Below are 14,758 nucleotides of genomic sequence, written 5' to 3'. Positions count from 1 at the left end.
CTGTTTAATTGCAATCATTTTTTCTGTTCCTAAAATGTTGCCTGCCTTCTTCTCTTTGGTTTTTATCCCTTTGTAGCCCTTTGGCGTTAATCAGCCTGGTCCTTACATCATGTACACCACTGTAGATGCAAATGGGTACCTGAAAAATGGGTCAGGTAAGAGAAACTCACTGTGGGAACACCCAAGGCACAGTCTGTCTGTGTTTGTGCTTCTCAGCAACCTAAGGAGTTGGAAAGGTGACAGAAGGAAATGGGAATGGTTTCAATGGTGCCTTCAGTTTACAATGCCAAACTCCACAATGTTCTCTTCCTTCTTTACAGATTGCATTTTTATTACAAACACTGCAATTGCATTATTTTTTCATTTGTCCTGTGCCAGTTGGGTTTGAACAGTTGGCTGTAGCAAAAAAATTGTGGGTAAAATATCATCAGTTTGTGAAATAGCATAAGGTTCTAATTGCTTCCTAAGCAATTATATATTAAGAAACAGCAGTGGTCTTGAAATACCTAAATACAATCCTAGTAGCCAGATGACAAAGGATCAGGATAATATTCAGGACACACAGGGTGTATTTGTCTGGAGTTGTTGACTACAACTGGCAGCTAACAAAATAAATCCCGAGTAGCCTGAGGAAGCTGGAGAGGGAATGCCTGTGTCCTTTCAGGTAATTGCAGGAACTGCAGGGTATCAATCATTAGGTAACAGGGTCAAAATCAAGGGGAAGGCCTGCTTGGTGCAACTTGTATTGTAGCTAAAGCTTTACTGACCTGAGATGGTGCAGGTGCCACAGTTTGCAGGCATCCAAAAACAAAGCGGCCAAAGACAGCATCGTCCATTAGGCTGTGGTCCGAGCAGTGCCTGATGTTAGAATATCCTGGGGTTTATGCTGCCTTCCTAGGTGTGGACTGGTGGCTCCTAGAAAACACAGGAGGCTGTACAAAGTGGTTTATGGTCTCATTTATGACTGGTAATCTTAGGACTATAATGGACTAATTTCTTGCTTAGGCAAAAATCCCAAACTCATAAGCTGAAGATGATCAGTAAGTGCAGTCATCTGTATCTGTCACTCCAGTCTCATTTCAAATTAAACTCAGATTTTTAAGAAATGGTTCCAGTAGTTCACTGGGAAGATTATATTCTGTGTAACACTAACTGAAATAAAAACAATAATTTAGGGGAGGAAATGCTGACATGTCAGCATTGAGTCAATCTGAATCACTGGCAATGCTCTCACCATGAATAGAGTGCTCAGGACTGTTAATTCCACCTGAGAAAAATTAAGAAAATTAAGAAGATGTCCTGAAATACAAGGCAGATAGCTCCAAAAACATATCTTGATATTCTTGATACACTTGATTCTGTGTTTGTACATGCTTAAATAAAGGCATTTTTTCTAACTCTGTGTCATGGAACAATGCACATATCTTACAAATGCATGGAATAAAACTAGCTTAAAATTTGGACCTATTTCATGAACCATTTTCCTTTTTTTTTTTTTTTTTTTTTTTTTTTCTCTCTTCCAAGAACAAAAACAAATGCATTTTTCTTAAACATTTTCTTTAGGGTTTGCCAGGTTTGGTTGGTTGTGGCTTTGTTGGTTTTTCTTTGTTTGTATCTTGGGGTGGGCACAGTTCTTCTGGAAATGCAATGTTTTTATGATTTACTTTAAGAAATAGTTATCAAATGTGATTTAATACTGCTATATTCCCTTCACAGCTACCATATTTACAATAATAAAAGCATAATGGAGCCCAGGCATGATGAATTTCCTTTTCTGTTCTGACATTATGAAATAACAGTAATGAATTCCAAGTGCATTTATGACCCCAGCAGTGTTGCTACAGGGAATTTTCTAATGCTGTCTTTGCTCAGTTTCTCCACACTAATAAGTTAATAGAGTTTTTTGAGTCTGTATAATTCTTGCAAGAACTTTTGAAAGTCATGTTTTCTGAGGGTATTACATTATATCTGTAGCTAGACTTTCTTCTCTTGTAAGTGTTATATATAAGATTCAGTAAATGTTCTGACTAGAATCACTGGCCTACAGGTTGTTGTCTGGAAAAATAGCCCATTCCATCACAATCCTCTTCTATTTGACTATCAGGAAATCATCAAGCAATATTCCTTATGTGTACTGGTAGCCAATATCAAACCCACATGGCATTTTTGGGCCGTATATAAAACTACTATAAAACCACAAAATATCTTTTCCACATTAAGCTTTTATTAGTATAGCATCCATATGCTATTTTAAAACTAATTTTCATCAACTTATTTGCCTTCCTTATATAATATTACAATCCATATTTGAAGCTTTTAATTATCTGCAAGGAGTAATGAGCTAATCAAAATTTTAAAATAATTAATCTCTTTCCCAAGAAGTAACATGAGTAAAAACATAGTTCTTTTTCTTATGCAAACAAAACTTACTATTCCTTTTTGTGTCCCCCCTCCAAAGTTAGCTGCTGTTATTCATTGTCTTCATGGCTGTGCTCTGTGGGGGAACAGGCTGGACCACTGTAACCAATCACCTTAAGTTATCCCTGCAGCCTTGGGCTTAGGTAAATCATAAAAGACTCAAAGTACCATGGCCACCAGTCTGCTTCTCATCTCCTAAATTCTGCAGGACTTTAGTTGTGAGTTACAGCATCTTTCATGTAGGCAATATTCGTGCAAAGATTAAAATAAAAAGGCTCATATGGCTGTCCTTATCTAATTCATTTTAAGGTTCTTTGATCTGCCAAGCCTTAAATACAGGAAATTTGCATAATTATGAGGGTTTTCTTAAAAACATTGTTGGAATTGTTCTGTCTCCTATTAACATTCCAGTATGTTGTTAAAAGATAGCAGAATAATAATTAGCATGTATTCTGTGCTTTTATTTTCACATTGCTCAATTCACTTGTAATCTTACAAGAAATACTGTTAAATTAGCTACAAGGAATAGCAATTGCCAACATGGGCATTAGAATGAAGAAGTTCTGCACCTTACATCTGCAGTTAACACCCAAAGACCTTCTCTTCCAGAGAGGAGAATCAACTGCAACAGCTTCTTCAAATATTTAAGGAATTTCATGCTTGAGATCAGACCAGGTCCAGTGTAAATCCAGGAGAAGTACACAAACTCAAATTTAAGTCATGCTTTCTGATCCACGTCCTGCACCCTGCCTTCTCCCTTTACTTTTGGAGTTACTATTTTAAGGAGAACCCACAGTTCAGTGTAAGTGTCAGCCAGGATTTTCAGCTCTGTATATACATTATGTACAGAATATACATTTCCAGACTTTTACTGGGAGAATATCTTCTGTGTTTCAGCCTGTGCTATGCATATCTGAATTTCCTCTCCTGAAGTAAAAATGTGCTGATAGAGTTTGAAATAGACTCATACTTGCAGCTTGTGTCTACCAAACATATTAATTCTGTGGGCCAGGAGCAAGTGGCAGTAAATATTTCAGGTTTCCTCAAAGCTCCATATCCATAGGAAGATGATAAGAGTAGCTTCACTGAATGGCTCATATGGATCAAGTCATAATTTGTTTAAGTATGTCTGTGAGTGAAGCTGTGTGGACTGATGGCCTTCGCAGTTCTCATTCCAGACCTCTTTCATTTTGCTGCTCTTGCTTTGTTTTTTTTTAAGCCTTCCATGGCAGAATGACCTTTCACATGCTGTGAAGTCGTGCCCTTCTGGTTTTTTGAAATCTGCTTACTCTTCCCTGTTGTTGCATTGAGTACTCCTGCTGTTTAACTAAATTGAATTGTGAGGTGAACACAAATGTCTAGCAGCTATTATAGTCGTGAATTTAAACATAAACATTGCAATATGTACCAGAAAAAAAGCAAAATAAGCTTATTTTCAATGGCCATTTGACACTGCAAGGTTCATTGTGTCAAATTCCACTACACAGAAAGAAGAGTGTATTCATGGAACAAGCTGGAATAATTTAATAATTGAATAGCTGTATTCAATGAGAGGGATTTTCTGTTTTCTAGAGGTAGGAATAGCCTTCTAGTATGTTTTCCTGCATAACTGTCTTTTGTTTAGGAAACTTACCTAAACTCGTAGTGTTTTTTGCAATATTACCAAACCTTGGATATTTGGGCATTACAAAAGACGCAGCTTCCCCCTACCAATATGATAATTTCATTGTTTGAGGAGTTTTTAAGTTACCAGTTTCACTTCTGTAATTTTATGGTGTAAAGGTATTTTTCATAAAAATACATATTCTCATAAAAATGCATCAGGTTTGGAGTTTGGGCTTGCAGAAACATCCCAAGTGTTAGCAGCACTGCAATCACCGGTGTCCAAGTCCCTTTGAATTCCCTTCCCCATGTTATTTCTGGTACTCCAGAACCAAGTATTGCAGAAAAGGTTGAGAGATGAGGCTGTGCATTAATCTGGAATATCTATTAGAGGGACTAAGCAGAAGAGGCATCCAGCTGGGGAAAACAGGGAGACAACCCCAGCCCTTAGAAAAATGAAGTTACTATTGCATATTTTAAGCAGAAAAAGAACTCTGACCACTACTTTTTTTTTCCCAACCAGTGACCCCAAAGGCAGTATGAAAGGAAGGGAAGTAAAGCTTTCAACTAAAGCCAAGCAAATCAATTTCTCCAGCTATTTATGAAGCTTCCAAGTTTGAAGTTGGGTTTTTGTTAGATCGGGTTTTTGTCCTGAAAGCTTCTATGTAAATTCTTGCATATTCCATGATTTTCATTGCTATCAGTTATATTTTCCCTTTCTCTTGCAGTAAGTGGTTCTGGCATATTTTCAAATAAAATAAGGAGCAGCTTTTAAAAATGGAGAAATACTCAGTGAAATTTATCCCAATGCTGGTAATGGCTGCAGAGTAAACATCACTCCAGTGTTCCAGCTGTGCAGGGAAGGGATGCGCGGTCACTGTGTGATTGCACCAAAATCCTCAACTGCCTTTGTCCTGTTCCAGATGTTGCCTGGCTGTGTTCCCAGCTATGCAGCAATCCATGCAACCTCTGCATGGCAGGTTTTGGACTAATTTTTACTTTTCTTAGGATGCATATGTTTGTCTAATCTATATAAAAGAAGTCATTCATGTGCTGACCTCAGTGTTCAGGTAGGTGATGGTACAGAAGAATTTACATGTAGGTCTGAGATAAAAGATACACTTTTGGAATCCTGAATAGTATTGTTGAATTTTGAATTATGCAGACTGGCTTTTAACTGGCTAATTGAATGCAAATAATATTTTGTTAGGAAAAGCGTAATAATAATAAAGAAAAGAACATAAGGAATGCCTCAGGAAACAGTAAGTTTAAAATCAGATTTTCCATTAGTCTTTCAGTTCTGTGTAGTGATCTTGCATGTTCTGCTCATGTTATTTCACAAAATAAGTTTATTTAAACTGTCTGAACACTCTCAGTGTTGTGCATCTATTTCTGTAGGTTCAATGAGGTTTTTCCTAAATCCAGTCCCACATGTTGTCAGTGCTGTTCAAACAAGGGAAGGCATTGCTTCTACATGCAACTGCAACCACTTTCCCCTTAAAGCTAAATTCTTCAGCCTGAAATAAGTTATTGAGGACATTTCAGTTCAGCTCAGGGGGGAACAAGCTACCCTTGAGCTTTCAGCAAGTTTACATCAGGATAATGGGAAAAGGAAGAAAAAAGACTTAATTCAGGTATAAAAGAACAAGTACTGGATGTCACAGACAACACATGGCTCTGGTTTTCAGACAAGACTTCAGAAAGGTTAATGGTACGAATTGCTTCCAATTTTATATGCCAGACTTCAGAGGTAAGAAGATTGATTCCAAAAGGTCCAGAATGTTTTCTGAATATCAAACTCTGCAAAATCTTCTGAGGTTTGGCTGCCCAACATCATGAGCTTTTTCTAACAAATCTGATCTCCAGTAGGCTTAAACCACAGAAAACCGTATCCTAAAATGTTGAGGATTTTACTCTGCCCGAGGTTTTTTTAAGCAATAAACTTAATGATTTGTGATTTAAAACAAGAATATATATATACCACTGTTCCTAATACCATAGCCCATGATACCTGTGTGCTTTGAAATGGCATTTTTGAAACAAGAAGCTTAAGGCAAAAGACATAGTACTGAATAGTCTTAAAAGAAATTAAAAAGAAAACATGTGTAGCATGATCAGGAGAAGGTTTTTTAATTCTTACTTATAATGACAGTTCTACTGATAAAGTAAAACAAACTCTGAAGCAACAGCCACTTCCTCTATCTTGCCTACACTGACTTCAAAAACCTAAGGAACAATTTGAATGTGAGAAATAAATTCCACTTTCCTCCTTGAAGATGCAAAACTGTTTTCATATTTTCTTGGAACAAGTAGAAAGCTGTTTCCATTAGTTTTACAAGAGAGAAAATTGCTGTGGTTGCTATTTAAATGAAATTGGAAATATTTTCATAAGTAAATTAATTACCGGTGACTGGGAACTTCAGATAATGTCAGTAAACTGTCGAAAGTACTCTCGTTATTTCTCTCTTCATTTTTCATCTTGGTTTAGAGCTTTTGTGTTTCTCAGGTGAGCAGTTGTCATTGTTAATTACTTGGTTGCAATTCTAAGTGGAACTTTTCAGTAACCATCAATCAGAATTTATGGTAGACATAGGGTGAGGAAAGCAAGGAGGAGTCTCAAAGCTCTCCTGTGCTTAGTCAGCTTTAGTAAACTGGAACCTTCTACATGCTATCATCCTGCTTGGCTAATACCTCCCAATTTTAAAGGCAAATAAAAAAATAAGTAATGTGCACATTTCTGCCTACTGTGTAGAAGAAAACATTCCTTCCTGACCTTTGCAAATGTTCTGTTTACATCCTGAAGCGTAAGATTTCATTATCCTTATCTTAGTAGGCATAAGAACCAGCGTTAGTAGCCATGAAATTATTCAGTGCTTGAAGAATTCTAGCTGCAGTATATGACTCTCTAACCTCTTTAAGGCTGACTGCACACAGTATATGACATTTTCTTTTATTCTCTTTAATTTAGTTGACATTCATTTCATTTGTAAGATGAAAGAAAAAAGCAAGATCTTAGTTGCAGTCTTCTCATGATCCTAAATATTTCACTCAAAAGTAATTCTGAAAGCTTTTCGATGTTACAGTGGTACCTTGTTCTTTTGGGGAAAGTCCTTCCGCATTAATGAAACAAACTCTAAGAGAAAATCTTTTTTCTGTTGCAGCATGCTCAAGTAGCACATCTGGTTTCCATAATCAAGTCAAACTGAATACACCCACCTGTGATCCTTAGTACTTGTATGTTGGTATCTGGAGGTTTCAGGTATTACATAATTCAAGAATTACTCCCATTTTAGATTGGGATGTTGACACCCAGAGCTTGAGCAGTTTAGCCAAGATCATGTTAGGGAAGTCTGTGGCAAGGCAGGGACAGACTCAGGACTCAAATCTTGTGCTGTCCTATCCTGTGCTACCTCAGCTTACTGGGAAAATCCCTGTTCTTACAGAGAAAAGCTGCTCAGTGAGTGTTTTGTGCCACATCTTCTGTAATCGAGAAATCTACCTAACAATGTGCACAGTACACCTTGTCCTCACAACAGAGACCTGAAAGTACAAATCCAATTTTAGTATTTCCTCATATGCTTGTTCATTACATGGTTCTGCATGGAGAAAAATAAATCTAAAATGTGTATAATCTTTAGGAAGATCATTACTGTTTCTTTTTGCTAATAGCATTTTAGCTTAATAAAAAGGTAACTGCGTCAAGCTGATCTTTCAGATCTCAGTTGACATTTGTCTTGCTTTTTAAAATAAAATATTATAACTCTAAACCCACAATAATACAGAATATTTACCTCCTGATTAAACAAGCCTATTTCAAAACATACCTGACAGTATATGGCAAGTGGCTTCTTCAAGAGCTGGTAGGGGAAGGGAGGTTCACAAAAACACAACCATGAAGTAATCACTGTGATGAGCAGGGGTTCAGGAGCACCAGCCTGCACTACAGGGAGTAGTCCCCAGAGGAGCTGCTTCTGGGAGTGGGTGTTGTGTCTTTGCAGTCCCTTGGGGAAGTGCTGCTGTGTTGTGGCCAATGCTTGCACTAGGGGCATCTTCAGGAGCAGGAATGGGAGGGTGGGTTTGGTTTTTCTTGAAAGGATATTTGGCTTAGCCAAAGAAGTGGTGGTGGTGAGTTAGGAGGTTTTCCTGCCCCTGTGTTCACCATGTATATGCAGAATGTGGTGTCAGCCACAGCTGGTGGGCTGAGGTAAAGTGCTGCCTCCTGAATCGAGCCTTGGATGGGAGTATGGAGAGGTACAAAGGAGTTGGCTGTAAATTCATTACAAATTAGGGATTCCTGGTCTTTAATTCGCATTCTGTTGCATTTTGTTGTTTAGCTTACAATTTCCAGTTTCAGGCATAATCTATTAGGGATCAAAGCTGAGACAAATCTGATGGTCTTAAAATACTGACTAAATCACATCCTTGTGAAAAGCTATTTCTGTTGGTCACTGAAACCCATTTGTGGTTGTCAAGTGTCCCTTGCACTCGCTCCTGTTAATCTGGTGAAGGCTGATTTTACTGTGGTGCTTTTGAGGTGCTGATTCCTGCTGCGGAAGCAGATCACTTGCTGAGAGAACAAAGAACCCACACAGGGCCTGAATCTCTCGACCAGAAACTAAACAATTAGAAGATTTTTTTTTATTTAAATTAAATACCTGGATACTTTGGAAATGGGATGCCATTGAACTTGTTGATAACTGCAAAACTTGTCTGTTTCCCCACTGCCTTTTCAGGAAACCAAGAAGCTTATTTTCCACCTACAATTTCTCCTATAATTATTATTAACTTGAAACCACTGCAGTCCTGTTTTCATTAAATTAATCTATTCTTCGAAAATTCGTTCATGAGAATTTACTTAACTAATTTTGTGACACAGTAGTAATTGCAGACTAACACTGACAAGAATTAAAGTGAACATTCACATATTGAGTCTGATCTTGTAAATCAGTGGGGCACGAGACCTGGCACTAATCGTATAAAAATAAACGCAGATAGTTGATTTCTTCTCAACTTGTAAAAAATAATGGAGATTTAGTTAACATAGGGATGGTACTCAAAAGACTTGTCTTACTAAAAATATAAAGTATTTAAGCTCTTGTCCAAGTGAGTGCTCACAAGGAGTTTGGAAATGTGGGATTGAGCCTTTAAGAATTAAGTAATCATGCAATTGGTGAAAATTTTAAAACATTTTTGTTACTGACTGGGGAGTGTACTGGTGTAGCAAGTTGGTAGTTTGCAGGTTGATTGGTTAGTTGATTGATTGAGGTTTTTTTTCCTAAAATACCTACTTGGACTTCCTTTCTCTTTCCCTGCAGCTGGCCAACTCAGCCAGTCAGCACACTACGCTCTCCAGCTGCCCTACAACGTGCTGGGCTTGGGCCGCAGCGCCAACTTCCTCGACCACCTGTACGTTGGCATCCCTCGGCCCTTAGGAGAAAAGGTTGGTTGATATTTACGATTGGCAAGCTAATTACTTATGGTGCTACCTTTCCTAAGAGACTTTGGATGGAAATACTGCTGGGACACTTTTTTTTCATTTTCTGAAGTGAGAATCTCAAAGAAGTAAGATTGCATACAGAAAGGTTTGCCCAAAAGAACCAGTTTGCCCAGTTTTTGAGGGGGGTGTATAAGCTCTGGAGCCAAAATAAAACCAAAAGATTACTGAAGCTCTCTGTAAATGTTAGCAGAGGTATTCAGTGCTTGTTTGTAGGGTAAATGGGTATTAGGTCTGAGGGTGCAATTATTCAGGACTGCAGTAGGTGCAGGGCTTTCCCAGAGCTGCTCTGGCCAGGCTGGGGCTCACGTAATCCCTTCTGCCTTGGTGATAAAACCGTGGGCAGTGTCATGGTGGGAGCAGATTACTTCACATGAAGTATAAAAGTGGGGTCCTCACCATTTTCAGGCTTTAAAGATCTGGTGGTACTACTTTGAAAAGTGAGGTACTCAAATGGGCCAAATTCTCATTTGGATAATTGTTTTGCCTGCCTCCTTTGTAGAATCAGTTCTTTTTTCCCTAGTATGTTGTTGCTTTATACTTTTAAAGCAGATGCTGTGTTTCATGTCAGCAATAGCTGTTTTGCTTTTTACTTTGGGAGTGGGTTTTAAAGCATTTTTAAGCTTTCCAAGTAAAAGGTTTATACAAAGATAGAGGGATTAATCACTCATATTTAAAGTGGTTTTTTAAACCCACAGCTTCTTTATTTCTCCTTTTTTATGTTTCAACAGAGAATTTCTTTGCTTGTAAGGATGTTGGTTTGTTAGGAAATGACAAAGTCTTTGTTTTTCTTTCAGTCCATAAGAAAACAAGAATGGACAGCTATCATACCCAACTCCCAGCTTATAGTCATTCCTTATCCTCATAACGTTCCTCGAAGGTAATGTCATCATTTGGATTTGCACTTCCCAAAATTACATTAATACACAGTGTAAATTAGGCATTATGTGTAGGTTTAGAAATGGTTATTTGTATAGAAACTTACTGAAGAACAAGGGCTGGAGGTCAGTGCTGAGCTGGAGCTGAAAATGCTGCTCAGGTATTTATTTACACAGCCTCTCAGATTGTGCCCATAAACAATCAAAACCTATTACCAGTTTAGACAAACAATCAAAATGTATAACCAGCTCCACTCCTGTAAATAATAACATACTCACTAGGTTTAACATCCTCAGTGACAAATTGCAAGCATGGTAACGGTTGAATTAAGCATTTTTGTTTCACCAAACATGCAATTTCTGTCTGGTTCCATAGAAAAGCTTTGCTTCAACCCTTCTGAATGCAGTAGCTTTGCTACAGGAATTATTTCCCTTTAAATAAAGGTGAGTGGGTTGGTTGCACAAGAGCTTGAACATGGAATTCACTTTGCAATTAAAATATTTCTCCCAGAAAGAGAGCATGTTTCTCTTTTTGCTATTAAAGAAAACATTAGTCAAATATTCCAGCTGCGTTTTGCCGCTTGATCTACCAGTGAGGTCAGTTGCATTTATCATGCAGAAATGATTCTGACATCAGTTCAGCAGTTAATTTTACTAGAGAACAAATAACAGTGGAGAAGTGATGTGCTGCTTGAGATGCTAATTAACAACCACAGAAATAACATCTGCCAGATGAAAATTTAGTTACAGTCTTGAGGTATTTAAAGGTATGTGTTGTGCTAAATAATTTCTGTTCGTGTATCCTTAAACTGTTATTGCTTGCATATAAAGTGGCTTTATAGACATTGTAGAATAGCAGAGAATGGAATCCCCAGAAGAAATCAGATTTCATAATAAAAACTTCTTAATTTTTTCTTAACATAGGTATGTGATTTCCTGAGAGGCCTCAGTGTAGAGCCTGCTGCTGACAGCTTTCCCATGATAGGAAACTTGTACAAAAAGGGGGTTCCCCAGGCCTCAGGACTTCACATGATTTGAGGGATGTCTTCCAGGAACCTTAACGTGCTAAATTTTGTTGATCTTCAGCCATAATCAACTGCTTATGTTGTCTAGAACTGCAGTTGTCCCCGGGTAAACTTCAGAAAAAGAGAACTTGAGAGAACCCATGAGCTTGTCTGAGAGAAGCTTCTCATGTGGTGGAAAAATCTTCCAGGGTTATTTTCCCCTGCTGCTCTGTGTCCCCAGGCCTCAGGCATTCCTGTGAAAGGTTTCCTTATGCATTTTGCTCTGTCCTAGGCAAGGGCAGGAGATAAATCTCCTAATGAGAAAAAACTCATTCCCTGAGGATATCCATAGCATTCATGAAAACGTAAACAGAAATTGTACTTAGACAAAAATTTGCTCAAAAATAATTACATTAAGCCATGTATTTCCAAGTAAACATCATTAAGGTTTAGTCTCTAAGTAGAGCTGCTAATTTCTCTAGACCAGGTTGTCACCTGTCTTACCCTAACAGGTTCTTTTCATCTTTGGAAGTAAAATATGTTTCCTGCATCTTAATGAAGGGTATTAATGTTTCCTTGGATTTTCTTCTTTTGTACAGCTGGAGTGCCAAGCTGTATTTGACCCCAAGTAACATTGTACTGCTAACAGCTATAGCCTTAATTGGTGTCTGTGTTTTCATCCTGGCAATAATTGGCATATTACACTGGCAAGAAAAGGTAAGCTAATTTACTAGAATATTTCCTATATGTTTTCTATGCTTTTTAACACTCCCTAATATTTTACAGACCTTTACATTGGTGGTTTTTTTAAGTTTTTCTACAGCATAATAATTTCTGACACAGACTGAATTAAGTCACAAAAACTGTTATTATTAATTCAATATTTACCACAAGTTTAAAAATTGGCATTATTTTTATTTAAGCTCTAAGACACTTAAGCTTGTCCATGTTGCTCTTCATTTCCTTTTTTCCATTAAGCTGTTGCTTCCAACTTAAGCGAGCCATCTTTGTTTCATATCTAAGCTTTCCATTTTGCAGTTTTAAGAAGAACTGTTTTGGAAAATGGAACATGAACTCAGTTTACTTATCTTGAGTTCTGCTGGTAATCTAAAAATAAGGAGAAAGTCTTTTTTGTGTATCTCCCTTTGCTGGTTGCACTGACATTAACATTCAGGAGCATATAGGGAGTCACTTATACACATTGGCTGCTTTGCTCTGGGATCTGAATTCCACATGCAGGGTATAGAAATCCATTGACTTGAAGCAGCATTTTGAAAGGGGCTTTTCATGTCACAAAAGAAATGCCTTCCCATTTTTCTTAACTTTGCTCAGTTGACAATCATACCCAACTGGCAGAGTTGCCAATAAATGTTACTGCATACCCAAACCATAATCTTAGCTGTCAGATGAAATTACTGCACATTCTGACATGGTAGAACTGTTTGTTTTTGTGCTCGTGGAAATAAAATGACCTTGTTAAACATTCAGATAAGCTTTGCACATGCTTCATATTTAAATGTTATTTGTCTGTCAGTCTTCACTTTTCAAAATGTTAAATACAGTCTCCAACTACTAATAAAGCTGGGAATAAGACACAGGAAGCAAAGAAATGCAAAGTTTATAATGGCTGTCATTAGCATGTGCTGCTGTACCAAGAAAGCACTGCTCACTGGTAGCTCAGGGCTGGGCACTGCCTTGGTTTAATTCCCTACCCAGCATATCTTTAGCAAACAAGAGTAGCAGGAAAAGTATTTGGACTTGGAGTTGGGCAAGGATGACCTTTGTATAATTCCATCTGGAGAAATGGAGATTTAAGGGCAACATCCATAACAGTTTTTGTAGTGTAAGGAAGGACTCAGCCCAGAGTGAGTGCTTTCAGAGCTGTGTTAAGGTGTGTGTGAATGAAGTGGTGTTTTGGTTACATTGTAAACTCATTTCCAATTCTGCCAGCACAAAATAGGCACAAATATTTGGAGAAATGGTGTGTGTTTTCAGACCATTGTATAGACATTTGTTAATTCCTATATTCTTCCTATGGATTTTTACATTCCAAATGTTTAGAAGTGGTTGAGATACTGAACAAATAAGAATATTCACCAAGGCTGTGTTGTGCATCACTGACATGTGTAAAGTTAAACTCCTAAGTTCTTTGTTTCTAAGCTTGTTCTTAGTTTACTGTCTCAGCAATCCTCTCCTAAAAATACTGTCCTGACTAAATACTTTCCCTTGCACATCTCTGGGGCACATGCAGCAAAGAAAGGAAGGGGAAATTAACTGGCACTTAAAATATTTTCTTTCTCCCAGAGGATGTATGTGTCTGTAAGCTGCAGTGTTTTATTCAGCAGTTTAAATAAACCCTGGACTTTGACCTCTGCAGATAAATACTAGCAGGAGCCCTTTGTCTATAGTAGTTCTTACACACTCATCTACCAGAGAGGTATTGGAGTACTGAATAACTGTAGGGTTTAGGGGTAGATGTTCCTCTGTCTTGCCTTAGAAATTTTGAATGTGTTGAAGAAAAAAAAAGCTTTGAAATCTCAGTTGCTAGATTTTAGTTTTGATACATCAAATGGAAGAGAAATTGAGGAAGCATTGACACCATTATTCATCTTACAACAAATACAATCTTGCTATGTTTGCTATAGCCCTCAATAGTCCTTGTTCTCATTCTTGAGAACTTGCTTTGGGGTCATGAAAACTGCACAGTGATGGAAGTTCTGCTAGAGAGGGTTTGCTGGATCCAGCAGAGTATCAGTTACTGCCAAATTTTAAGCAATAATTTTTTCAGGAAGCATACAAGAAATGGAGTGGAAATTGTTTTCAAAGTGACACTATGCAATTTGGTAGAATGTGACAAGCATTTCAGTGTAGGAACGAGTGTGCCACTCCCTCCTTCCCACCCCTTTTTCAAATCCAGAATACTACTGACACTGATAAAGTCCCTGCCAAAAAAGCCAGACTGATATATCTTAAACCTCACTGACAGCTCTACTGCTGCTACAAAATGCAGTAAAATCCATATTTAATCCAATGGAGCTGCTATCACACATAAACATTGTGTAATGAGGAAATCTTTGGCCTTGAGCCAAAGCAGATGACAAACTCTCATGGCAGAAGACGGGCACCGATTTCTGCCACAATTGTTGTGTATTTTTATCAACTGAGACACAGTTCTGAATGCCCACGCAGCACCTACTGGAGAGGCTTTTCTTCATTTTACTCCTTAAAAAAATAAAAAGAAAGGAAGAACATGGGTCTGTGCAAGCTAAAAAGCATTTCAGTCTGCTTTGCCAAATTCTCTCAGGCTGGGATTTACACATACTGTCTGTCATGACACAAGCACATGTTTGCACTCTGTGTTC

At 37.9% G+C, this 14,758-nt stretch overlaps 1 protein-coding gene across 1 annotated transcript in view; it reads left to right on the top strand.

The window, feature by feature from the left end:
• ITFG1 (integrin alpha FG-GAP repeat containing 1) overlaps window positions 1-14,758 on the top strand; it is a 74,110-nt gene that overhangs the window by 56,591 nt on the left and 2,761 nt on the right. Inside the window, exons 14-17 of the mRNA XM_033069443.1 lie at window positions 77-155; window positions 9,336-9,460; window positions 10,312-10,394; window positions 11,996-12,113. Of these exons, the coding sequence (XP_032925334.1) occupies window positions 77-155; window positions 9,336-9,460; window positions 10,312-10,394; window positions 11,996-12,113 (405 nt within the window). The remainder of the gene's footprint in view (window positions 1-76; window positions 156-9,335; window positions 9,461-10,311; window positions 10,395-11,995; window positions 12,114-14,758) is intronic.

The sequence above is a fragment of the Catharus ustulatus genome, chromosome 11 (assembly GCF_009819885.2).
Source record: "Catharus ustulatus isolate bCatUst1 chromosome 11, bCatUst1.pri.v2, whole genome shotgun sequence".
In the NCBI taxonomy this organism is placed as follows: domain Eukaryota; kingdom Metazoa; phylum Chordata; class Aves; order Passeriformes; family Turdidae; genus Catharus; species Catharus ustulatus.
This window is presented reverse-complemented; position numbering and strand designations above follow the sequence as displayed.